This window comes from Neomonachus schauinslandi, chromosome 5, assembly GCF_002201575.2.
Source record: "Neomonachus schauinslandi chromosome 5, ASM220157v2, whole genome shotgun sequence".
NCBI lineage: Eukaryota > Metazoa > Chordata > Mammalia > Carnivora > Phocidae > Neomonachus > Neomonachus schauinslandi.
The window spans coordinates 92332645-92358124 of NC_058407.1; the positions used below are offsets into that span (position 1 = coordinate 92332645).

The 25480-nt window shown below is 37.0% G+C and overlaps 1 protein-coding gene across 1 annotated transcript in view; it reads left to right on the top strand.

Moving 5' to 3' along the window:
- LRP6 (LDL receptor related protein 6) overlaps positions 1-25480 on the top strand; it is a 174612-nt gene that overhangs the window by 116686 nt on the left and 32446 nt on the right. The window contains exons 8-15 of the mRNA XM_021690515.1: positions 5355-5571; positions 6139-6428; positions 7704-7930; positions 10548-10732; positions 11365-11691; positions 19444-19646; positions 21694-21905; positions 22927-23117. Of these exons, the coding sequence (XP_021546190.1) occupies positions 5355-5571; positions 6139-6428; positions 7704-7930; positions 10548-10732; positions 11365-11691; positions 19444-19646; positions 21694-21905; positions 22927-23117 (1852 nt within the window). The remainder of the gene's footprint in view (positions 1-5354; positions 5572-6138; positions 6429-7703; positions 7931-10547; positions 10733-11364; positions 11692-19443; positions 19647-21693; positions 21906-22926; positions 23118-25480) is intronic.

Consider the following 25480-nt stretch of genomic DNA (forward strand, 5'->3'; position numbering starts at 1 on the left):
ACTGATCCAAACACCAGTTTAGACAAGGGCCTAGACCAAAGCATTTCTAATCTATAATCCTTTATGTGTAATTCTAAAATGAAAAAGCTCTCAAAACGAAGTTATTTCTGCTAATTCATTTGGTGGAAAACCTGACTTGAAGCAGCGTAAGACTATCTGGAGTCTTCATTTATCCCCCTTTATGGGAATATGTATATGTTTTGCTGCACAAAATACTAATGTGTTTGTCAACAAGTGCTGCCCTGGACCCAGGCAGAGGTGATGTTCTATGTGCATTGTGTTCACCTTTCTAAATACCATAAAAAATCTGAATTTGGAAATATGGCTGGCCTTAAGGCTTTCAGATAAGAGATTTTGGACCTCTGTTACCATCCCACAGTAAATGAAAATATTTTATTACCCATAATTCTGTATTGAAGATGTTTATTATTAGCAGAGTCAGAACACAGTGACAGAGGTAAATGAGGTCTTCCTGAAATAGAATTTTGTCATGCCACCCTCCTTTAAGTGCTCTCAGAAGTATCTTGTTTTCTGTAGTTCTCATCCTGGAATTTCATACCTGCCATAGGATGGTATCTGCCTAATGTTGTCTCCTTTGAGTCCCTTTTGTCTTCTTTCTGCCTCAGCGCCTTTCTTTCAAAGTCAGTCGCACAAGGCATCTTTGACTGTGTCTTAACATGTGTTATTTCTTTTATATCTGGAAAATCCTTTTCTCTTTCGCTTTGTCAAAATTCTTCTAATTCTTCAAGATGGATTTGAGCTCCTACTATTTCCTACACTTTTTCCTGATAAGCTACAGGCCAGAGAGGGGTATATGTGTATGATTTTAATGTAAGTGTAGTTTACCTCCTCAACTAAATTGTAATCCCTTTGCTAGAAGAGGCCCTCTTATAAACTTCTGAGCATTCATCATGATGTCTTTCATGATGATTTGCATTCATTAGATATGTTTGTCAGTGTTTGATTTTGGACTGGGGGAGTGGAGTGAGGATCTGGTACAGCAGCAAAAGTATATGTGATCTAATTACCAAATTGTTAGCTCCTTTTTATTTACTGTTTTAGTTAACGTATATCTAAGTAGCATAAGCCGAACAATACGATTGGGGGTTGGAAATGGGAATAAGGCTGCAGCCCTGTAATTTTCCACTAGTTGCCAGGACATAGAAAGGGTCTGTATTGTTTTTATTCTTCAGTTTAACAGTGTGTGGTTGTTTTGGTGTTTTATTTCCACATATTCTTTTATATTAATGTATCAGTTTTTATTTTGAAATACTACATTTTAATAAATTTATACATTACAGCCATTTAAACATAGCTATATTACCTTAAGGGACTAAAGCATTTTATTAAAATAATTTTAAAGGGCAAGAACTAACATTGCTGAGCATCTACATACCCAATACTATTCTATATATTTAATATTATTTTCTTTAATCCTTAAATAATTTAGCGATGTAAGTTCTCTTCCTGTTGTACTTGTGAGAAATTGCCTAAGGGTACCTAGTGAATGATAGAGCTTATATTTGAAATCTCAGACTGTCTGATTGTGCCAAAACATTGTTTGCTAATGATTAGAGATTTGTAGAGGGCAGAAGCATAGAGAGTAACTGCTAAATAGAAGATGCTTAATTGTGTAAACTAAAAGGATCTTTTGGAATTGTGCTTTTGTTACTTTTCTCACTGTGATTTTCAGTTTCATTCTTTGCCCATTATCCAAATTCATACTTAAGCTGCCATCTTTTAAGTTGTTCATTTATCAAAATGAACAAACAGAAACGTTGCAGGCTGAAACAACTGAAAGGAGAAAGAGTTGGTTGATCCTATGACGTTTTGGGGGGAGAATTTAAATTCTGTTTTTATAAAGAAGTTCAATATTAGGCATTTAGTGTAGCCTTTAGATCAGCAAGTAAATTTTAATAGGAAGGCCAGTATTTGGGCATAGTACAGCAAAATTGGCGTTAATTTATTAAAATGTAAGATAATGCCAAATAATTGTTTAAGATAATACTAAACTAGGAATAAAATCAAGTCAGACATGTTTTAATATATCATAAGCTTGTAAGAAAGTAGTATTTTAGAGTGTTACAGTGCATAATACTTAGCACTGTGTGTTAGACACTCTCTGATGGAATGATGAACTCCCCCTAATAGAGAACAGAAGTTCACTGTTAAGTATATGACATTTTAGATGAGGTAGCAGTACATTTTCCAGGAGATGCAGTTGGAAATAACTGCAGTAGAAACTGATGAGACCTTAGATTAGAACTTTACATATTTCTTATTTTTTTACATAAGATAATAGTAGAAGCTATAAAATTTGATAAGCTTTATTTTTTTTAATTAGAGAGAGACAGAGAGAGCAGAGCAGCGGGGAGAGGGAGAAGTAGGCTCCCTGCTGAGCTGGGAGCCCGACGTAGTGCTCAATCCCAAGACCCTGGGATCATGACCCGAGCCAAAGGCAGACGCGTAACCAACTGAGCTACCCAGGCACCCTGATTTGATAGGCTTTAAAGGGTGGTTTGGAAAGAAGAACTCAGGAAGCCTTGGAAAATATCCATCCAGGTTTGAAGAAGGAAGGGGAACCAGTAAAATGAAGAGATAAAAAGCTATCCTGGCTATAGATAAAGAGATAAGGTCACATGGTGCCATGAAAATCCAGTGCATTTGGATAGTGGTTAAGAGTATCAAATGTTTAAAAAAAAAAAAAAAAGCAAAAGAGCACAAGAACTGAGAAAAGCAAGGAAGTATCATTGACCGTTTTCAGTAGATTTATTTCATCTGAGTCATAGATTGGAAGTCCGTGGTGTAGAGAGTTAAGGGAATGAGTAGTGATAAGAGGTGGAGGCAGCTGTTACAGATCACATTCAAAGAATATGTCAGTAAAAACAGAATCATTCAACTTTTAAACTGTGTTTCTCTAAGTTGAGAGAAATTGTGTTGTGATAAAGGCAGAAAAAAGGACCCTACAGAGAGGGAGGTACTGAAGATCCTGGGAAGGAGGGAAGTAGTATTGAGAGGAAGTTCTTATAAGGGGGTTAGAGGAAGAGGCTTGAGGTCAAGAAATAATCTCTGTATTAGGATGTGGGTAAAAATACAGAGTTTTAAAAACTAAACTTTCCCTACTAAAATAAAGATGTTTCTGTTGTATGTCTAATAAAGGAAAGATTTTCACTCTGATCACAGTTTCCAGGCAGTAATACAGTGGGGCCAGAAATTCTTTCTTGGAGCTCTGCTTTTAGGAGGGATCAGAAATGTATTCATTCTCCAAAAATAAGGAGTACTGTGGGTTTTTGTTTTGTTTGTTTTTTTTTTAACATCGGTTTAAAATTTTTACATGGATTTAAAATTTGGACAAGAATACCATTCATTCATTCAAATGGCTAAGCTGTAGGATCTAAGGATAAGAACTGTTACATAAATTTTCATTTCCATTTTTAGGGAGGTTTCGTGAGTGTCTAAGGAAATTGTCTCCTTTTAGAAATTATTTAACAAATATTTGTTGAGTTCTTTGTCAGACTAATAGAGGTGGTCGGCACAGGGGCACCTGGGTGGCTCAGTTGGTTAAGCGGCTGCCTTCGGCTCAGGTCGTGATCCCAAGGTCCTGGGATGGAGCCCCGCATCGGGCTCCCTGCTCGGCGGGAAGCCTGCTTCTCCCTCTCCCTCTGCCTGCCTCTCTGCCTACTTGTGCTCTCTATCTCTCTGTCAAATAAATGAAATCATAAAAAAAAAAAAAAAAGTGGTTGGCACATAAATGGATGAATTAGGTTCCTGCTATTCTAGAAGTCACATTCTAGTTAGATATGTAAATAAATTATTGACCCTTTTTCTCTGCTTAGTACTTATACTCTTAAATACCAAAGTAATTTTAAGTTATAACATAGACATAAAGTATGTCCAGGAATGATCTGTTGCAAGAAAATATGAATGTAAAAAATCTAGACTCATGTCTCAAATTAAGGAGAAATTATTAACTTTAAAACAGTAGTTAATGTAGGAATTGGAAGAGTGTTTATTCTTTTAAATACAGATTATACAGCTGGCTTAATGGAAGTCCTGTTGTATCTGATACGAACAGATAAACATTCAGTTAATATAATCTCTTCTATCAGATATAACTGAAATATTTATTGATATATGCAAGTGAAAATACAGGGATATAGCACAGTTTTGCCCACTCAATTTTTAAGTACTTTGTTTTCAAGTTTGGCTGTTCTTGGAAGGTCAGCAAAAATTTTAAAATTTTAGAGAGGAGAGAGATGAAGATAACATCTGGTTGTCATTCCATTTAGGCACTCACAGTATTGACTTACATGGACTATTTCCTACTATTTTTATGGATAAAAAAAATTCATACTTGCATAAAAGATTGTGATACTGTTTTTAGGAGGGTGTGGGACAGACATTGTTTGCATGTACTTGTTTTTAGTACCAGAATAACATTTCTGAAAGCCACTTCGCCTGGCACACAGGCCACTTTAATGGTAGAAATGGTCTCAGTTGGGGACTTGTATTGGTGCTTTAGAAGACTTACTCCATCTTTTAAAACAGAAGATTAGTACATGTTGCTGGAATGTCAGGGACAGAAAAGCCTTTGCCACTTCCAGGGAAATCGCTGACCTTTATAATGAGAGTGTCAGAATGAATTTAATAATGTTGCTACATAGTTGGAAAGCGTAGGTACATCCTAGTTACTTGAAACTTAGTTGCAGAGAGTGTTATAAATTCCAGATACATTTACAGTTATAATCGTAGGAGACTGAGAGATTTATTGAGAGCCCTTTTATCTGTGGGCTTTCAAAAAAATTTTAAACAAAAACAATGAAATAAGCAATATAGTAAGTGGAAGGAGTCCTAAAAAAGATAATAACTATGTTTCCAAGCTGTGTGATTTTATATGAATCTCACTTTCCTTCAGTGTAAAAAAGACATAACTCTCAGGAATTAAAAAATATGTTATAAAACAAAATATGTAATAAAATAATGTGTACGAAGGTACATTATAATAAAAACAAATGTACAAGCAAATTTAAGGTAATGATACTGTAGTTTTAATTTTTTACATAGTCACTTAATAGAAGAGATACATACTAAGCTAATATTGCCAGAATTTTTAGAAGGAAGGGTAGTAAGAGATTGGAGAAACAGAGATAAAATACGAGCTTGTATACTAAGTATTTGAAATCATTCTTGTTAAATTAGCATGTTGTCCTTTTGTGAAAGAAAGCTTTGTAATAGGAATAACCAAGATGACACTTCTCAGTGTTGATACAAAGGCAGTTGGATTTGTTATTTTTATATGCATTTGAAGAATAAGTACACATCTTTACCTCTTGTCTTTAAACTTAAACTTGAAGGTTATGAATACTGATGGCACTGGGAGACGAGTACTAGTGGAAGACAAAATTCCTCACATATTTGGGTTTACTTTGTTGGGTGACTATGTTTACTGGACTGACTGGCAGAGGCGTAGCATCGAAAGAGTACACAAACGAAGTGCAGAGAGGGAAATCATCATAGATCAGCTTCCTGACCTCATGGGCCTAAAGGCCACAAACGTTCATCGAATCATTGGTAAGTAATTCCCAAATTCCCTCAGAGATGGACACCAAGAATGAGAAAAATACAGAGATAGTGGCTTGTACAGCAGCACTGTAAATTGTTGATGTTTTATGGGAATATAGAAATCATCCGTTAATTCTTTTTTAACCAGGAGTAGGCCTTTTAAATGTAGGCTTAGTATTCAATGTAGTGCATTGGCCCATTTCTGACCTGGGCCCGTGCACCAGTCCTTAGGCAGTCTGGTGGCATCCCAGGAGGTCACCATATTGATGCTAACTTCTTGTGGACAGCCGACTAACATAGTGCATGCACTGCAACTAGAACTCCTGGGCTCAAGTGTTCCTTCTGCCTCAGCCTCCCGAGTAGGTGGGGCTACAGGCCTGCACCACTGCCTGGCTTTTTATTCCCTATTAATTTCATAGTGGTTATTTATGTGAGATTAGAATTGAAAGTATAGTTGGGAGCAGATATAATCATGTCTTTGTGAACCACATGCCTAGTCATTTTCAAGTGAAAATATGTTGATTGTGTCGATGTGTTTGTCCTTCTGTGCCCTTTTATAATTAATACACCTTTTAGGTTCCAACCCCTGCGCTGAGGAAAATGGGGGATGTAGTCATCTTTGCCTCTATAGGCCTCAGGGCCTCCGCTGTGCCTGCCCCATAGGCTTTGAACTCATCAGTGACATGAAGACCTGCATTGTCCCAGAGGCTTTCCTTTTGTTTTCACGGAGAGCAGATATCCGGCGAATTTCTTTGGAAACTAACAATAATAATGTGGCCATTCCTCTCACTGGTGTCAAAGAAGCTTCTGCTTTGGATTTTGATGTAACAGACAACCGCATTTACTGGACGGATATATCACTCAAGGTTAGCCAAAAGAATTGGAATGTTACAACTGAAGACTAGAAGGGAGAGCTTTAAAATGTCTGAGTCTTCATACCATGATCACTCTCTCTCATTGCTTAGTAGGCAGAATTCAACAAAAGCCCGTAACTTTTTAAAGGAAGTCAAGGGGAAGGTCCATTCAGTATTTAATTAAGTGCTTTTTTTAAAATACAAGATACTTTGCTTGAGTGTTCTAAATCTGCAAGACATAAACTTCCTCTACTTTGTTCCCTATGAGGATAATGAGTGACATTTTCTACAAGTAAAGAGTAAGCAGTTATATAAATGGCTTATAGAAGCTTGACTCTTATTTTAAACAAAATTTTGTAGTCTGGCTGAGGTAGAAAACTCCAGAATTAGAGTATACCTTTATTTTCTTTTTCTTAAAATAAATACTGAAAAACATACTGAGTCAATAACAAGGAGGAGCTCCTGACCAGAAAATCTGGAGAATCATCTTTCCTTCTTCTAGATAGCTTTGGGCTTATTTCAGATAACTTGTGTAAAATTTGTTTAATAGGCAAAAATCATGGAGTATTGGAGCCAGAGTTGAATTTTCTAATGACGTTCAGTAAAATCTATTAATTGAGTGAATGAATAAAGTAAGTAAATGTATTTTGGCTTGTATTGTATGGCCTTCTAAGTTTCCTCATCTTGCAAATAGAGATAATGCCTATCTTGCAGGGCTATTTTGAGGATTAAATGAGAAAATATATGTGTACAAAGTACTTAAGGAAGTGCTTGCCAAGAAGTAGCAGCTATTATTAATAGCTTGAATTATGATTTTAAATTTTGGGGGATTCAGAATTACAGTGGTAATAATGTGATAATGGTTATATACATTTTATAATGTATAAGGTTGTTGAGATCTTTTCAGATTGACACAATGACATGGCATACTCTCAAGAACCTTCAGGAAGCTGACTACCAGTTATGAGTCTGCAACATTCTGGTCATATCTTTTTCACTTGATTACTAAGCAAAGTCATTCTACTGTCTTACTAGAATAAGTTTTTGGTCCTTAAGAATTATAAAAATTTCTCCCTGGCTTGATAATAAAACTTGAGGGCACAGTTGCATTTATTAGAGATTGACATCAGGTTTTTTCTGTGCTTGTAAAATATGTGACTTGTATTAAGAAACTATGCCCTGGCTCTTCTGGATCCTCCCACCCAACAAAAACCAAAACAAACATTCTTTCTGGATAGTGTTTTATACTTAAGCCGTGTGATTTTGTTGTTAATCTTATTTTTGCAGACCATCAGCAGAGCCTTTATGAATGGCAGTGCGCTGGAACACGTGGTAGAATTCGGCTTAGATTATCCAGAAGGCATGGCAGTAGACTGGCTTGGGAAGAACTTGTACTGGGCAGACACAGGAACGAATCGAATTGAAGTGTCAAAGTTGGATGGGCAGCACCGACAGGTTTTGGTGTGGAAAGACTTAGATAGTCCCAGAGCTCTTGCATTGGACCCTGCTGAAGGGTAAACAACTTTTATGTATGCGTTCTTTGCAACTATGTTGCACATAACCTAATTATGGATTGTATTTTTGATATCTTAAGTAGTGCTGATTAGGAATCTGATAACTAAACCATAAGTAGGCTTTATTTTAAAACCCTTTAGTTGAGGGGTGCCTGGGTGGCTCAGTTGCTTAAGCATCTAACTCTTGATTTCGGCTCAGGTCATAATCTCAGGGTCATTAGATTGAGCCCTCCTTTGGGCTCTGTGCTCAGCATGGAGTCTGCTTGAGATTCTCTCTCTCCCTCTTCCACTGCTTGCACTTTTGCTCTCACTCTCTCTCTCTCAAATAAAATCTTTAAAGCCCATTAGTTGAGATTTCACTGATTTAGAGTAAGTTCGCTAAATTTTGCTCTTGTCATTACTAACATTAGGTAGAGAAAGATAAGTGAAATGGATTAGTATTTAAATATTACCAATCATACGTACATGCTAATAAACGCCTTTTTAAAGGTATCAAGTTGCATTTGCTTGCACCCTCTCTCAAGTTAAACCAGATTCCAAAACCCACTGAAATAATGCCATGTACTAAGAAATAGTTGCATTTTAAAAAGCTCCATTTTAGAATAGTCATTAATTCAAAATGGACAATTAGCTTGATCACTGTTATAAGCTTAGAGAACTTTGATATTAAATAGTAAACTTTTCAATAAATAGTAAGTTGTTTATTTACAACATGTTATGTTTTTCAAGGATAGGTGATCCTCTTACATGAATTAGCAAGTTTTAAAAAGCCAACAGCTAAGAAATCTGGAATTTGAAGAATAATTCCACTTTTATTTATTTATTTATTTTTTAAAAGGTTTTATTTATTTATTTGTGAGAGAGAGAGAGCGCACAAGCAGGGGGAGTGGCAGGCAGAGGGAGAAGCAGGCTTCCTGCTGAGCAAGGAGCCTGATGTGGGACTCGATCCCAGGACCTGGGATCATGACCTGAGCCAAAGGCAGACGCTTAACCGACTGAGCCAACCAGGTGTCCCAGTAATTCCACTTTTATTTTATTTAATTTTATTTATTTTATTTTATTTTTTTAAAGATTTTATTTATTTATTTGACAGAGAGAGACACAGCGAGAGAGGGAACACAAGCAGGGAGAGTGGGAGAGGGAGAAGCAGGCCTCCCACGGAGCAGGGAGCCCGATGCGGGGCTCGATCCCAGGACCCTGGGATCATGACCTGAGCCAAAGGCAGACGCTTAATGACTGAGCCACCCAGGCGCCCCCCAGTAATTCCATTTTTAAAAGCAGAAGTTAACGGTTTGAACATATAAGCATATTTACCATATATGTAATTAAAAATAGTTTCCTTGAAATCACATTAATTGCATTATTAGCTAGTTACCATCTTGTTAGAAGGCCGTAGCAAAGAAAGTTCTCTGTGCTGACATGTTGTGGTTGGATTATGGTGATCTGCACTCTAAGCATTAGTTACCAGACAGACAGATTTAATAGCTGGGACTAAGGACACTAGTTTATGTGGCTGCTGGCAACTGTAACATTTCTCTCTCAGTCGTTTCTCCTTGCTTCTTGTGTTCATGTACCTGTCAGCTGACAAGTGCAAATACAAAGCCCAGGACTAACTTTAATTTTCAGAAAAGCATGTTCATGTGTTGCTGTCAAGTCAGCCATCAGCTGACAGGCTGAGGAGTGAGTGTGTCCTCAGGTATTTGATGAGAGGTGGCATGTGGAGTGCTTTCCTAGTCCCAGTCCTCAGAATGTCTCAGAACTAGCACCCCACTAGTTTACTTGAAAAGGCATTTAGCTAAGGATTAGGTTCTAGTTCTCGCTGTGCCATGTGACTGAGTTGAAGAAATTAGATCATTCACATTTCTTTTATTGCTTTAGCCTCTTTACATCTGTAAAAAGCCTATACTGTGGGGTGCTCTAGGGTCAATGTGAAAAACTTGAAAAATTAAAACAAAAGCAAGAGAGTATTCTAAAATTTCACAGGGATTATAGTCGTAGTGTCACTGCCCAGCTGACACGATAAAGGGTGATTCCTCGCTCTTATACATATATTATGTTCCCTTGCACTGTGTGACCAAATACATTTCAGACTTTGCTTTTTAACTTCATTTAAAGGCTATTAATTTTTACCTTTGATGTACTACTACAACTTGTTTTGGGGGAGAATTGATGATATAAGTCGAAAAATAAGTCTAAAAATTTAAAAACTCAAATTACTTGTGTTCAGAAATATATAAAAAGATGTAAAAATATTTTATTCAGAAGTGAATCAGATTCTGAGACAGCTTTAATTTTTTGGTATCTTCTTGAATATTAGTTTTATAAATGCAAGAGCAGCAGTAAGGAAATGATTGGTTTATTTCCAGTTTCTGGGTTTTGGATGGAACAAATTCATTGGAAAGACTAAAGAAAGCTGACATACTTCCTTTTTAGGATATGAGAAAAAATATTTAGTTGAGGGTGCCAAAATAATTGAAAAAATTATAACAATGATTTGGTTTTGTCAAATTCTTTGTTTTAAAGTATATTTTCTTTATTTAGTTACTATGCACGAATATGGCCCTTTCTCCCAAATAACCAAAAGTCAAATGTTAAATATCTATTGTTTTGAATTTAGATTTATGTATTGGACTGAATGGGGTGGAAAACCTAAGATAGACCGAGCTGCCATGGATGGAAGTGAACGTACTACATTAGTTCCAAATGTGGGGCGGGCAAATGGCCTAACTATTGATTATGCTAAAAGGAGGCTTTATTGGACAGACCTGGATACCAACTTAATAGAATCTTCAAATATGCTTGGTAAGCTGTATTTCTTTTTATTCAGACAGATAGTATGTTATTCTTTCTATGCAGAAATCTGTGGCTGCTATCTACCATTGGTTAGGTACTATTAATAGAACTTCATATGAGTGTCTAGATTCTTCCTCTGGCATTTTATCCTGTTTATTATTATTAATAGTGGGCCAGGTATTGGATTCACATCTCTTTATTTTGTGGAAATTTCATTATTGTTGGGCTTGTAATGGAATTTATAACTCCCTAGATATTCCTGAAGTGACTTTGTACTAGTAAAATACAGTATATTCATTGCCATCTTTTTATTGAAGGAAGAAGAAAAGTTCAACTTATAGACCCTTATGGAAAGAAAATAAGACTGCAGTCAAAATAGATCATTTGTAGGAGTTTAAACAAACTCAATGATTTATAGCAAGAATATAAGTTTGAGGCATGGGGTCAGACTCCAGATGGATTGATTTCAGAGGACTGGTCTGGTTTTAAAATTGCTTTTAACTGAATTGTTCTATTTTAAATTGTTTACAAATGTAATATTTTATATGTTACAATTTTTTTTTCTTTTGGCCAATAAGACTTATACTCTCACATGTTTCATACCTCTGCTTCTGCCCTGTCTGCTGCCTTTCTGAAAATAGGACTCAACCGTGAAGTTATAGCAGATGACTTGCCTCATCCTTTTGGCTTAACTCAGTACCAAGATTACATCTACTGGACAGACTGGAGCCGGCGCAGCATTGAACGTGCCAACAAAACCAGTGGCCAAAACCGCACCATCATTCAGGGCCATTTGGATTATGTGATGGACATCCTCGTCTTTCACTCTTCTCGACAAGCAGGATGGAATGAGTGTGCTTCCAGCAATGGGCACTGCTCCCACCTCTGCTTGGCTGTACCAGTTGGAGGTTTTGTTTGTGGATGCCCTGCCCACTACTCTCTTAATGCTGACAACAGGACTTGTAGTGGTAAGCTGCATTCTCCACCCCAAAGCAAAGTAGAATTCAAGGAGAAAACAGGATTTTGAAAACACTGTGTAGTTCATATTCTTTCTAGAGTAAAAAGTTGTCCAAGTCCAGAGTTGATCGTTTGTTTAACAAAAGAGAAAGACTAAAGATGGAAAAATGCAAGTTTTTGTAACTTACTATTTGATGATAGCTAGTTGCTGTTATGGAAAAATTGATATAATAAAAAAATTAAGTCTTTTACTTTTGAGCATTAAATATTTAGTGCACAATTGCATAGCTTCATTGAGAAAGGCAGTCAAACATGCATTACTCTATATAATTTATATTTATTCATTTTTATAAAAGAAGAGCAGTAAAAACAGTACAGCAAAGAAAATCTTCAAAATACAACTTCCTTGTCCTTTGAAGTTCATAGAATAGACTAAAGGTAAAAAATTTAAGTGTATAAGAGGCCAAGTGGAAAATGCATATGAGTAAATTTAGCCTAGTATGAAACAGTTGTAAATATATGGGGAACTAGAGAGCATATGCTCTGAACGTAATGGGTGGTTGCTACTTAATTCCAGTTGATGTTACCAGACCTCCTCATCCAGTCATGAATCCAGATTTTTTTTTTTTGGCTGCAATATCTTCTGATATTTAAATATTAGCAATACATATTACATATTAAACACACATAACCACACACACACTGTGCTAATAACAGCAAAACACAGTGTGTAACAAACATTGTTGGCTTGGGGTAACCTGGTTTATGACTCAAGTATATGTGAAGGCCCATGTCTTGATCGATAAACAAGAACTAATTGGTAGATATGATAAACAGAGAATTCAATTAGAAAGAGTAAATTCATGGCAGAGAATTGTAGGATATGGTTCACTAGGATAAATGGTAACAAAACTGATATAGAATAATAGATTAACTATTAATTATTCAATTAGTAATATATAACATGTATAATAAATATGTAATATAGAAAACATTACATATAAATAATATAAATGTATATTATATATCATATAAATATATAAACATATTTAAGTATATTGTATAATTATAGTAAATAATATAACAAATAATAATATGATATAAAATAATATTAACTATTCAATTAACTATTGAAATTATTCTGTGCCTGAAAGTATAAGAAGTCACATAGGAAAGGATTCAGTGTGTTCTGACATAAGGCTTCAGTTGTGAAAAAGACTATACATTTATAGTTTAATGATTTGGAGTCTTTTCCACATATTAGTTTTGTGTTTTACTAAAGCAAGTCACATAAATTTTGTTTTATGTGTGGGGTGTGGGGGCCGGGCAGAGAGAGAGAGAGAAGCAGATTCCCCGCTGAGTGGGAGCCTGAAGCAGGACTCGATCCCAGAACCCTGAGATCATGACCTGAGCTGAAGGCAGACGCTTAACCCACTAAGCCACCCAGGTGCCTCAAGCCACAAATTTTTTAAGCCTTAAATTTCTCATTTGTAAATGGGAATAATACTAACTACCGTGTAAGGTTGCCTTGAATATTACGGTATCACCTGATTTGATTGCTGTGTAGACAGTATTTGAAGAGAAAAAGATGTGGTAGCAGGGAAGTCAACTAGACTGGTGTGGTAATCAGGTAGACTTGCTTGGGATGTTGGCAGTGGTGATGGGATGGTGGCAGTGGTGATGGGATGGTGGCAGTGGTGATGGAGAGAAGCTGTGGATTAAAGGTATGTTTTGAAGCTAGAGTGAACAGAACTTGTGAATGGGTTGGATGTGAGGAAGAAGAGGAGGGAGGGAGCAAGGATGACTTAGATTTTTGGTTTGAATAGTCGATAGGAGATAGAAGACTAGAGAGGAAGCCTTGTTTTCAGAATGAAATAAAAAGTTTATTTTTCAGCATGTTTGTATTGATTTTCTTATGGGACATTGAAATAGATACATTACATAGGTAGTTGGATAGAAGAGGGGAGACATGAGGTTGGAGATAAATAAATTTTGGAATTGCTTCCATGTATTTAAAATGGGTGAGATTACTTAGGGAGAAGGTTTAGAGCTGGGTCAGCAAACTTTCTGTAAAGGGCCAGAGAGTAAATATTTAGGCTTTGTGAATCATACAGTTTGTCATACCTGCTCAGCTCTGTCCACTATTGCATGAAAGCAGCCATTATCAAGACATTTCTAAAATGTGTCTGAATTCTGATAAGCTTTCTTCCAAAACAGGCAGCAGGCCAAGATACAGCTATAAGCTATAGTTTGCCAACTCCTGGTGTAGAGACAGGAACGGATCTGGTAACCTAAGAAACTTTGAGGAGAGAAAGCACAGCCAGAGAGGTAAAAGGAAAAGTACGCACCAGAAATAAGATTGTTCCCAAAAAGAACTGTGTTGAATGCTGCAGAGGTTGAGTTAGGTGAATCCTAAAATAGTATCCACTAGATGTTTGAATAAGGTGGTTATTAGTAACCCTTAAGAGTAATTGCAGGGAGATAATGGTGAAAGATTAGATAGAGTTGGTCAGAATGTGAATGGAGAAAGGGAAAGGGAGGTAGTACCTTTTTCAAGAAGTTTGACTTTGAATGGAAGGAGAAAATAGAGATAATGACTGATGGAGGATGGAGACAAGGGGAATATGGAAAGACCTTTTGAGATCATTATTTTAGCTGCTGATATCTGTGCATATTAGTTGGTGAGTGAAGGCCATGAGAAATCAGTGCTTCCAGGCCCTAATATCCGTCTGTCTTTGGCTACTTTTGGTGATAGATCACTAGTGTTTCAAGAGACTTTCTATTGTGTCCTCTTTCTATAATGAGTACTATTTAATATTTGTGTAGAGATATGTTAGATTCCAAGGCAGATTATGAGAGAATTTTAACACAAAGTACTTGCTGTCAGAAAGTTTTCCAGCACTGTGTGTGATTTACTCCTTGACCTGTGTTTCTTTCTTTTTTTTTTTTTTAAGATTTTATTTATTTATTTGAAAGAGAGAGAACGAGCAGGGGGGAGGAGCATGGGGAGAGGAAGAAGCAGACTTCCTGCTGAGCAGGGAGCCCTGATGTGGGGCTCTGTCCCAGGACCCTGGGATCATGAGCTGAGCTAAAGGCAGACACTTAACCAACTGAGCCACGCAGGCGCCCCTGACCTGTGTTTCAAAAGTGAAACCCGATTGTGTTATTTCTCTGCTCAAAGCCTTGCAATGGCTCGCCATTTCACACAAAGTAAAAACCTAGTTCTTACAATGGCCTCTGAGTTCCTACATGATCCATACCCTACACTTTGCATCCCTCCCCTTTTGCTTCTCTAACCTCAGCTTCTACTCTTCTCTCCCTTGTTCTCTTCGTGACAGCCACACTAACCTCATTGTTATTTTCATATATGCCAGTACTTCCACCTCAGGACTGTTGTACTGCTTCTTGCCTTTTGGAATGTTTTTCCTGCAAATATTTACATGGATATACTTTACCTCCAAATCTTTGCTTAATTGTGACCTACACAGTGAGACCTGCTCTACCCTATTTAAAGCAAATCATCCTTTCATCCTATCTGGCATTGCCAGTGTTCTTTACCTGTACTTTTTCTTTTTCCTGTAACACTTATTACTCTTTGATATCCTGTACAATTTATATACTCTAATACTTATATACTATAACTTCTTTATTATGTTAATTGCTTTTGTCTGTCTACTGGAATATAAACTCCCTGAAGCAGCATTTTTTGTTTTGTTTTGTTTTGTGTTTTCACTTATACATCTTAGGTGCCTACAACAGTGCTTGGTAAATAGTAATGATTCAAGAAATCATTGTTAAATAAAAGGATGAAGAAGCAGGACAGGTCTTGGAAAAATACATGTGCTCTTCCATTCAACAACCTCGTGACCTTGGGGAAAAACTTAACCTTTCTGAGTTTGCTTACCTAAAAATGGACGTGATAATTTTGGGGATTAACATCTAAAATGATGAGTGACATGTTGGGAGGTCCTAAATAAATGTTTGTTTCTTTTCCTTCCCAATTCTCTGAAATAATTTTATTCTTTTACTTTCAAAAATTATGGCTACAGGGCTCTCCATAGTTATTGTCATCTAATGCTTATTTCTTTATGTGTTTATTCATTTATTCTTTCAATGAATATATATTGAATGTCTGCTACATACTGGGCATCATTTGAGCCAGTGGAAAATGTAGCAGTGGATGAAATAGACATCGGTCTCTGCCTTCATGGAGTTTCTATTCTAGTGAGACAGATATTGAACCAAATAAGTAAACTATATCACAGATTAGAAGGAGATAAATGTTATGGAGAAATATTAAGAGCAAGAAAGGGTGAGGAGGAGGATTGATTACAACATTAAATATGATGATCAGAGAAATCCTTACTGATAAAGTGACATTATGTCAAGAACTGAGAGAGGTAAGGAAATGAGAGCTAGCTGGATATCTGGGAGAAGACCTATTAAGTAAAGAGGATAGCAAATGCAAAGGCCCGAGGAGGGAGACTGTCTGGCATATTAGAGGAACACCTAGGAGGCCAGTGTCACTGGCATAGAGTGAATAAAGAGATTAAGTCATGGAGGAAACAGAAAGTCAAATTGTGGAATCCCTTGTTCATTACTGAGGTGGGATATCTCTATGGCAGCTTGGTGCAAATTAGGAAAAGATGTTTCCTTTGGGCAGTCATAGGCACAGAGGTGCATGGCTTGGTTAATGTCGTGTGGACTGGAACTTGGTCCCTACTCAGTGCCCTTGGCATAGTGCACAAATGGCGCAGTCAGATGCGATGAACTTGGCCTTGTGGTTTATGAAGGTCTTACACAAGAGCATCGCCTCCCTTTAAGCTGCAGGTGAACAATTGTACCTTCAAAAGAGAACTGAAAACCTCCCTCCTACGTAACACCTCATCTTCCAGCTTGTGTGTGTAGCTGTCTTCCTTGTGGGAATGCAAAACTCAGACAGCCTGGATGACAATTTTTAAAGTACCGTTTTGCATTAGATAAGGGGGTTAGAGGTTATATAAATTAAGATGGATTTAAGGTTACAAAATTGCATATTCTTTGTCCCTTTAAGCATTGAATGACTGAATCAAGTCTTCATTGAAATAAGTCAGAACATTAGCTTCCTCTTAGAAATATTGAGCCAATCAATTGTAATTGTTAATGTCATCCATAGACTTTTTGAAACAAGCATTTACGGCGCCTGGGTGGCTCAGTAAGTTAACCATCTGCCCTTGGCTCAGGTCATGATTCCAGGGTCCTGGGATCGAGCCCCCCACATCAGGCTCCCCGCTCAGCAAGGAGCGTGCTTCTCCCTCTGCCTCTGCCGTTCCCCCTACTTGTGCTCTCTCTTTCTCGCTCTCTGTCAAATAAATAAATAAAATCTTAAAAAAAAAAACAACAAGCATTTATTTGGAGCCATATTTGGCTTTATCTTAATCTACATTTCTAGAACACCTAACTATAGAATCTAATTGAAGATTAAAACTTGATTAAAAAAAAAAACCAGTAAAACATAGTAGGAGCCAAATATATATTTGATTAATTGTTTCCCAGGCAGGAAAAGTTGGCAACTAAAACTCTGGAGTCTGGGCGCCTGGGTGGCTCAGTTGGTTAAGCGACTGCCTTCGGCTCAGGTCATGATCCTGGAGTCCCGGGATCGAGTCCCGCATCGGGCTCCCTGCTCAGCAGGAAGCCTGCTTCTCCCTCTCCCACTCCCCGTTTGTGTTCCCTCTCTCGCTGTGTCTTTCTCTGTCAAATAAATAAATAAAATCTTTAAAAAAAATAAAATAAATAAAACTCTGGAGTCTAAGCCTCATTGTATGTGTTAGTGTAAGTGGTGATTTTCTGTTGGAAACTTACAGTTTAGAGCCTGCCCCCCCTTTTTTTCTTGATTTACAAGAAAGTAGTACTGCCAAAAAAAAAAAGAAAGATAGCTACTCTGTTGTGACATGTATTCTTACTACTTAAAGCATGGGTTCTACTAAAATTGCTAAAAGTTGTTAAGTCAGTATGTGATGGAGTCGACTCCAGGTAATGAAGGGTTCCAGTGGGATCGTTGAAATACTTACTCAGTCTTCCAAGCTGGGTATGGGCTTTTAGCCAGTGAAGACCTTACATAAAGCAGAATTTCTGTGTTGTGAATGTAACATTGTGTGTCAACTATGCTTCACTTAAAAAAAAAAAAAAAGGAATTTCAGTGTTGTGAATACCAAGTTTCTTTATGAATACCAATGAGTTTCTTTGGGATTGAAGTCAATTGTACATTTGGGTGTAAATGTAAAGTAAACCAGGGAACCACACATAATGGAGTTGTGAAGAGTGGGGCTTAGGAAGAAATAAAGCAAGGAGTTCTGGATTGGCCATTTATATTTATATCCATGAGAAGGACAAAATTCTACTGGATTCAGTAGACTGAATACCAAGAGAACAGAGTATAATTATGGAATTTTTATATAATGTTTTAATGAAGATGTTCAAAATGCTAGTAGACTTTGAAGCTGTTGGTAGCACTGCCAAATGCTGTTGTTTTCTAGATGTTTGCCTGCATTAAAGGTAATTACATAGTAATCAGTGGCTTAGTCCCCAGGAAAGGGAAATTTAAGTCTCTGTTGCATTTCCCCATTTCATAAGTTTAGGACATCATCTTAGCATCAGAGCAAAATATGTTTTAGTGAGAATATAAATACAAGGTTTTTTTTATGAGGATTAGAGTTAATGAACATAAAACATTTGTTATTACTAGTTTTGTGTGTGTGTATGTGTGAGAGAGAGAAAACGAGAGGGAGGAAGAGTGAGGAGAGGAGAGAGAGATTTTTACTGGTCCTCTCTTCTTACAGTTATCACATACACACAGTGCAAAATAAAACCTATATCTGCAGTCCATGAGGGTTTGTTTAATTTCTATTAATACCAATTTTATTATTGCTATTACTGATAATAATAAACAAGTTATTTTTACTTTACATTTATATAATTTCTCATTGAAGTGTAATTGACATAATGAATTACAATTTTAAAAGTATCTTCATGGGCGCCTGGGTGGCTCAGTTGGTTAAGCAATTGCCTTCAGCTCAGGTCATGATCCTGGAGTCCCAGGATCGAGTCCCACATGGGGCTTCCTGCTCAGCAGGGAGTCTGCTTCTCCCTCTGACCCTCCCCCTTCTCACGTGCGCCTCTCTCTCTCTCAAATAAAGTCTTTAAAAAAAAATAAATTATCTTCATATATGTTGTAAAATTTTTGTAGCAACTCAATGAGCAGGACAAGATAGCTATAACCTTATTTTAGAGTTGAGCTAACTTTGACCCAAAGAGGTTCAGTGACTTAATTATGATCAAGTGACTAGACAGTAAGAGAGCTGAGACTAAAACCAGTCTTAAAGGTTCTGCTTTGACCTATGGAACCTAGGGTTCCTGCCACCCAGATGAATAGGTTATGGAAGAGTAGGATTATTTACTTGGTAGACAAGGAGAATTTTGATACCTTTACCAAATGCTTTTTTGAAATCAAGTTTCCTTTTATACCACTGTGGACAAGATGGCACAAAATAGGCTAGGGGACTGTGTCACTGGGTGAATTCATAACTGGTTTGGTAGCATGGTGCTGATTAGTGTCACCTTGAGGAGAGTTTCTGGAAACATTCCAAAGGGTTTTGTCTTCAGCCTTACCTCTTCAGCATCTATGTGTGTTTTGTATGAAATTCAGGCTACAAGCTGATCAAATACTTGGATGATACAAGACTTAGAGTAATTGTGTTTCAAATCTGCTCTTTTCTTTCTTTAAGCTCCAACTACTTTCCTGCTCTTCAGTCAGAAAAGTGCCATCAACCGCATGGTGATTGATGAGCAGCAGAGCCCTGACATCATCCTTCCTATCCACAGCCTTCGCAATGTCCGGGCCATTGACTATGACCCACTGGACAAGCAACTCTATTGGATTGACTCACGACAAAACATGATCCGAAAAGCACAAGAAGACGGCAGCCAGGTAATTCAGGGCTCAGTTCAAAATCTGTTTCTTTGGCCGGGTAATTGGAGTAACCAACCATCCTATTTTACTTAATTCTTTTTTTTTTTTTTTTTAAAGATTTTATTTATTTATTTGAGACAGAGAGAATGAGAGACAGAGAGCATGAGAGGGAGGAGGGTCAGAGGGAGAAGCAGACTCCCTGCCGAGCAGGGAGCCCGATGCGGGACTCGACCCCGGGACTCCAGGATCATGACCTGAGCCGAAGGCAGTCGCTTAACCAACTGAGCCACCCAGGCGCCCAATTTTACTTAATTCTTGAGAGAGAGAGAGAGAGAGAGAAAGAGAGAGAGGGAAACTAAAATTCTGGACCTAGTAGCTTTTTATCCTCCTAATGATCTTTGACTAAACAATTGATGATGGTGTGGGAATAAAAATTGTATAAGGAAAATTTATGCTCATATATTGGTAATGACTTTGTCAGTGCCACTCACACCTGTTTATATAGTTTTTTCCATTATGGTTCCGTTTACATGGAATGTTAGAAGCTTTGAAATCAAGTAGATGTTGGTTTTGATCTTTGCTCTGTCACTCACTAGGATTCTTATGAACTTTTTTTTTAAGATTTATTTATTTATTTATTTATTTGAGAGCAAGAATCCTCAAGCAGACTCCCTGCTGAGTATGGAGCCAGACATGGGGCTTGATCCCAGGACCCTGAGATCATGACCTGAGCCAAAATCGAGAGTAGGCTGCTGAACGGACTGAGCCACCCAGGCGCCCCTCTTATGAACTTGCTTGCTGAAAACTATGCAAAGCGTATAGCCCACTATCTGTGACATAGGAGGTAGGGACTCAGTAAATAACAGTTCTGTTATTATTAACTATTTTTAGGAAATTCAGAGGATAGGAAACCTATAACATACTCTCAGTAAAATTAAAAATATCTAGGATATGTTACCACTAACCTAATGATGTGGGGAGGCTATTATTTGGTGACTATGGGATGGAAATGAAAATACTATCAACAATCTTGTCTATGCTTACACAGCAGTCACGGTTTGCGTACTGTTATCATACTACATGATTTTCTGTGGCTAAGCAGTTTTAGACTGGGATTACTGTAATTATTTGTCTTCCTTATAGCAGTGATGTTGGATTTTGAGTGTATCAAAATTTAGGGAGATTGGATTACTAATTTTTGATGTCTTAATATCTCATGAAAAAAAGGGCGAAGACATAATATATTTAGGGGCTGTTGAGGGATCCTTGAGGGGTATAGTTATAGTGGTGTTATTATACAGCCGAGGACACAGAAGATAAATGAGATAGCCTCATTAAGATACATGTTACCTCAGAGTTGCCAAGTAAAAGAAATATCATTTATTTGGGTAGGGCAGATGAACTAAACCTCTCTAATTGCTTTGCTTTGTTAAAAAAATGTTTTTTCCAGTGGTTTGAGGATTGGAGCAAGACATGACTGGTAGATGTGGTTTATAGTCCTAATTGCTCTTGTCTCTATAAGCAGTTTCTCCCCTTCAGCACTGTTGACATTTTTTAGGCTGTGTAAGTCTTTGTTGTGGAGGGATGACCTGTACATTGTAAGCTGTTTAACAGCATCCCTGACCTCTGTCCACTAGATGCCAGTTATAGCCCCATAGGTATGGCAATCCAAAATGTCTCTACACCGTTCCAAAGGTCCCGAGTTAAGAACCACTGCTTTAGTGGTATTTCTAAGGGGTGGTTCTGGCTCCATTTGTCTCTAGTTTACAGGAGACAGCTGCCACCTCCTCACTCTGATCAGTGCACTTCAGGTTCCTTGAGCAACTAATACGGCCTCAGCTCCCTCATCTGCCCCATGTCATAATAACCAAAGGGAACATCTGAAATGCATGGTAACAAAGAAGCACATTACCCATAAAAAAAATGTATTAAGAAATGTCCAGTGAGACTGTAAAGTTCCTTCTCAGGTTTGTAACCACGTACGTGTAAGCATTGTGAGTGATCACCTCAGGGATCTCTGGCTTGGAGTCTAATTTTCTATGTGTATGTCTTTTTCTTTCCCTAGGGCTTTACTGTGGTTGTGAGCTCAGTTCCAAATCAGAACCTAGAAATACAACCCTATGACCTCAGCATTGATATTTATAGCCGCTACATTTATTGGACTTGTGAGGCCACCAATGTCATTAATGTAACAAGATTAGATGGCAGATCAATTGGGGTTGTACTAAAAGGCGAGCAAGACAGACCTCGAGCCATTGTGGTGAACCCGGAGAAGGGGTATGTTACTAAAGTTCAGCTCATGTGTTATTTACCTTTAAGTATCCTGTGCTCCAGTGAAAAACTCGATATTCTCCATCCACCTGCCCCTGCCTTTTCTTATATACTTGCTTTCTCTGATTTTACTGCCTAGAATTTCTTTCCTTAGACACTATTGCTATAGTTCTAATTCCTAACCATACCTTCAGGACCATTGGAACCTCAACATCCTCTACGAAGTTTTCCTTGATCTACCCCATGCCAGCCAGGTGTGATTTTCCCCTCTCCCAAGTGTCCAGCCCTCTGTATCTGTGCCTCTCTAGTTATGCTTAGTCCTCTACCTTACACTTAATTGTTTTTCAGGTTATATTTTCTACTAGACTTCAGGTTCCTTTATGACAAGAACTAATACGTTTTCTTTCATTCAATACAGAGATTTACATTTGGTCAACAGTACTTATTTGCACCTGAATGAATAAGGAATTCATCAGGGGAAGTAGCTTATTTCAAAAGAGTTACAGGAAAGAGATGAACTCTATAAGTTAAATATGAGAAATAATTCATATGTGACTTATTTTTAGATATGAAATAGACTAATTGAAGAAGGAATTTAAAATTTGGTGTTCAGGTCTTCCTGGTTAACTGTTCTTTTATTTCTTTTATTTTATTTATGTATTGTAATATTCCAAAAGCATAGGTATGCCTGTGTCTATCACTTCATTTTATTTTAAAGTAATCTCAACACCCAATGTGGGGCTTGAACTCACAACCCTTGGGATCAAGATTTGCATGCTCCACCCACTCAACCAGCCAGGCACCCTTATCACTCATTTTATTAATCCATGAAAATTAGCTCCCTAAGAACTTCTGTGTGCCCTGTGTTACTATTATTGAACGTAATAAAAGTATCCCATGGCCTCTAAAAATATATATTTAAAACTTTTAAAAATAAGATTTTAAAATACTCCTTTATTTTAAGAATATTCTCATTTTGTATGGTTTCTTACTTTGCTGAACCTATTGTTTCTTCCTTTCTCTTCAGGTATATGTATTTTACCAATCTTCAGGAAAGGTCTCCCAAAATTGAACGGGCTGCTTTGGATGGAACAGAACGGGAAGTCCTCTTTTTCAGTGGCTTAAGTAAACCAATTGCGTTAGCCCTTGATAGCAGATTGGGCAAGCTCTTTTGGGCAGATTCAGATCTCCGGCGAATTGAAAGCAGTGATCTCTCAGGTACCCAAGAAATGTATTTCCTTATTTTGAGTTATTGAGATGATTCATTAATAGAATTTGTATTTTTCTTCCATTGTATTATTTTTATGCACGTTTCTTTACAGTTCTATTTACTAAAGGGTAGTTAGCATCATGTTGATTGGGAAGTACTTTTTCTTATTTTTTTTTTTTTTAAAGATTTTATTCATTTACTTGACAGAGACACAGCGAGAGAGGGAACACAAGCCGGGGGAGTGGGAGAGGGAGAAGCAGGAAGTACTTTTTCTTCAACCATCAACATGATTAGTTCCTCTCTTATCTAATAATTTCCTAATTTTCTTGATTTGGGCTCTGTAAATAATGTATTTCTAATGCATCACTTCTCCCTTCCTAATCCTTATGCTCTAGTTTATGTTCTTACCTTCTCTGGCCTGAGGTTCTAGCCAGTGAAATCTCGTCCCTGCTGATTTTCCCCCCTGAAAGCTTATACACTGTTCCTAAATTAATTTTCTGAAGTGTGGTTTCTAATCATGTCGCTGCTACTAAAAAAATCTTCAGGATAGTCTCATAACCTGAAGAAAAAAGTCTAGTTGTATTTTCACAAACCCATCGTCAAACTCAAATAATCATACCATTGCTGGTGTTTTAACCAAATTAAATCATTTGTTGGTTCTTCATATTTACTTTCTTATTTGTCTTCACACCTCTGTCTACAACATAGTTACTTCACCTCCACCCCCACCCCGAATTTCTGATGTCCAAATAACTCTGTGTGGCCTTACTAGTGATCAGGTAAATGAAATTAAAATAATACACTATTTATGTCTACCAGAGTGGCAAAAATATGTTAAAGTTGATTATGACCAATATTGGTCAGAATGGTAGAGAATGGCATGCTTTCATGTACTTTGGTATAAGTGGAATTGGTAAGATCTTTTTGGAGGGCAATTTGTCAGTGAATTTTCCTTTTAGATAGCTTTTTTTTTTTTTTTACAGAAATACCCATTTGTACAAGGGTCCCTGCTTAGCATTATTTATAATAGTCTGTCACAGGGAAATACATTCTGGTATATCTAGTGTATAGAATATTACAATCATTCAAAAAAATGAGGTAGATTTGTGTGCACTGACATAGAAGGATAATTTTTAAAAACTAGGTTGCATAACAATGTTTATTAAGACCTAATTTTGTTTAAAGTTTATTTATTAAAGATTTTATTTATTTGAGAGAGGGAGTGAGTGAGAGAGAGAAAGAGCGGGGAAATAGGAGAGGGAGAGGGAGAAGCATATTTCCCCCTGAGCAGGGAGCCCAATGATGTGAGGCTCGATCCCGAAGGCGGATGCTTAACTGACTGAGCCACCCAGGTGCCAACAAGTTTTGTTTAAAATTTAATTTTATATACGTATACACACACACACTATATTTGATGACAACTTGCCCTCTAAAAATATTTATACTATGAAAAAAATATATATTTATACTATGTATACACATGTGTACATATACACACATACCAATAGGTGTACATACTGTTAAGAAACATATGAGTATATATGTTTGTATTTTCCTCAAGGAATAGGCAAGGAGATACACCTTGAGAAAGGTCTGGAAGGCTAGCATACTAATATGTTAAGAGTATTTATTTCTGTATCATTTGAATTTTTATATGTTTGAATACATTTGTAATTTTTTTAAAAACTAGAAAATGCTCTTATCTTTTCAGGTTCAAATGCCTCTTTCCATTATGCCTTCTCTGAGTCTAGTCATGCACGCATTTATACATGTGTGTACACATACCTCACATGGTATATTCTTTCCCTCATCTGATCACCTGTAATCTCTTATGTCACCTCTAATTTGAATAATAGTTATTTATGTTAGTGTTTTAATTCTTATTAGTCTTGAGGGTGGCGTTTTCCCCCCTTCTTTCCTTTTCTCTCTCTTTTCATTTATGATGTTTGTTTTTCATTTTAAAAGTAATACATGTCAGTTAAAGACAGTTTAGAAAAGAAAAAGAGAAGAAAAAAAATCCAAAACACCATCATTAGTAACACTTAGTAACACTTTAGCTTCCATTTTTTTAATGCATTTTTTTCCAGTCTTAATTATGAAATGGTTCCAACATACAGAAAGTATAAAGTTCCTGCCATCAGCTTTGTTAAATCTAGTGTTTGGGGCCATATGTGCTTCCCTTCCTCCTTGTCTTCCTTGAGATGAACCATGAGAGAGAATTCTGAAGCCCTTACGTATTCCTTCCCAATTCTTTTCTCCTCCCTCTTTTCCCTGAGGTAACTTTTGATGTTTTTCATTGCCATGCATATTTTGTTCTGTGTGTGTGTTTTTTACCATACATACACACATATGCATTTAAACTTTTTTTTCA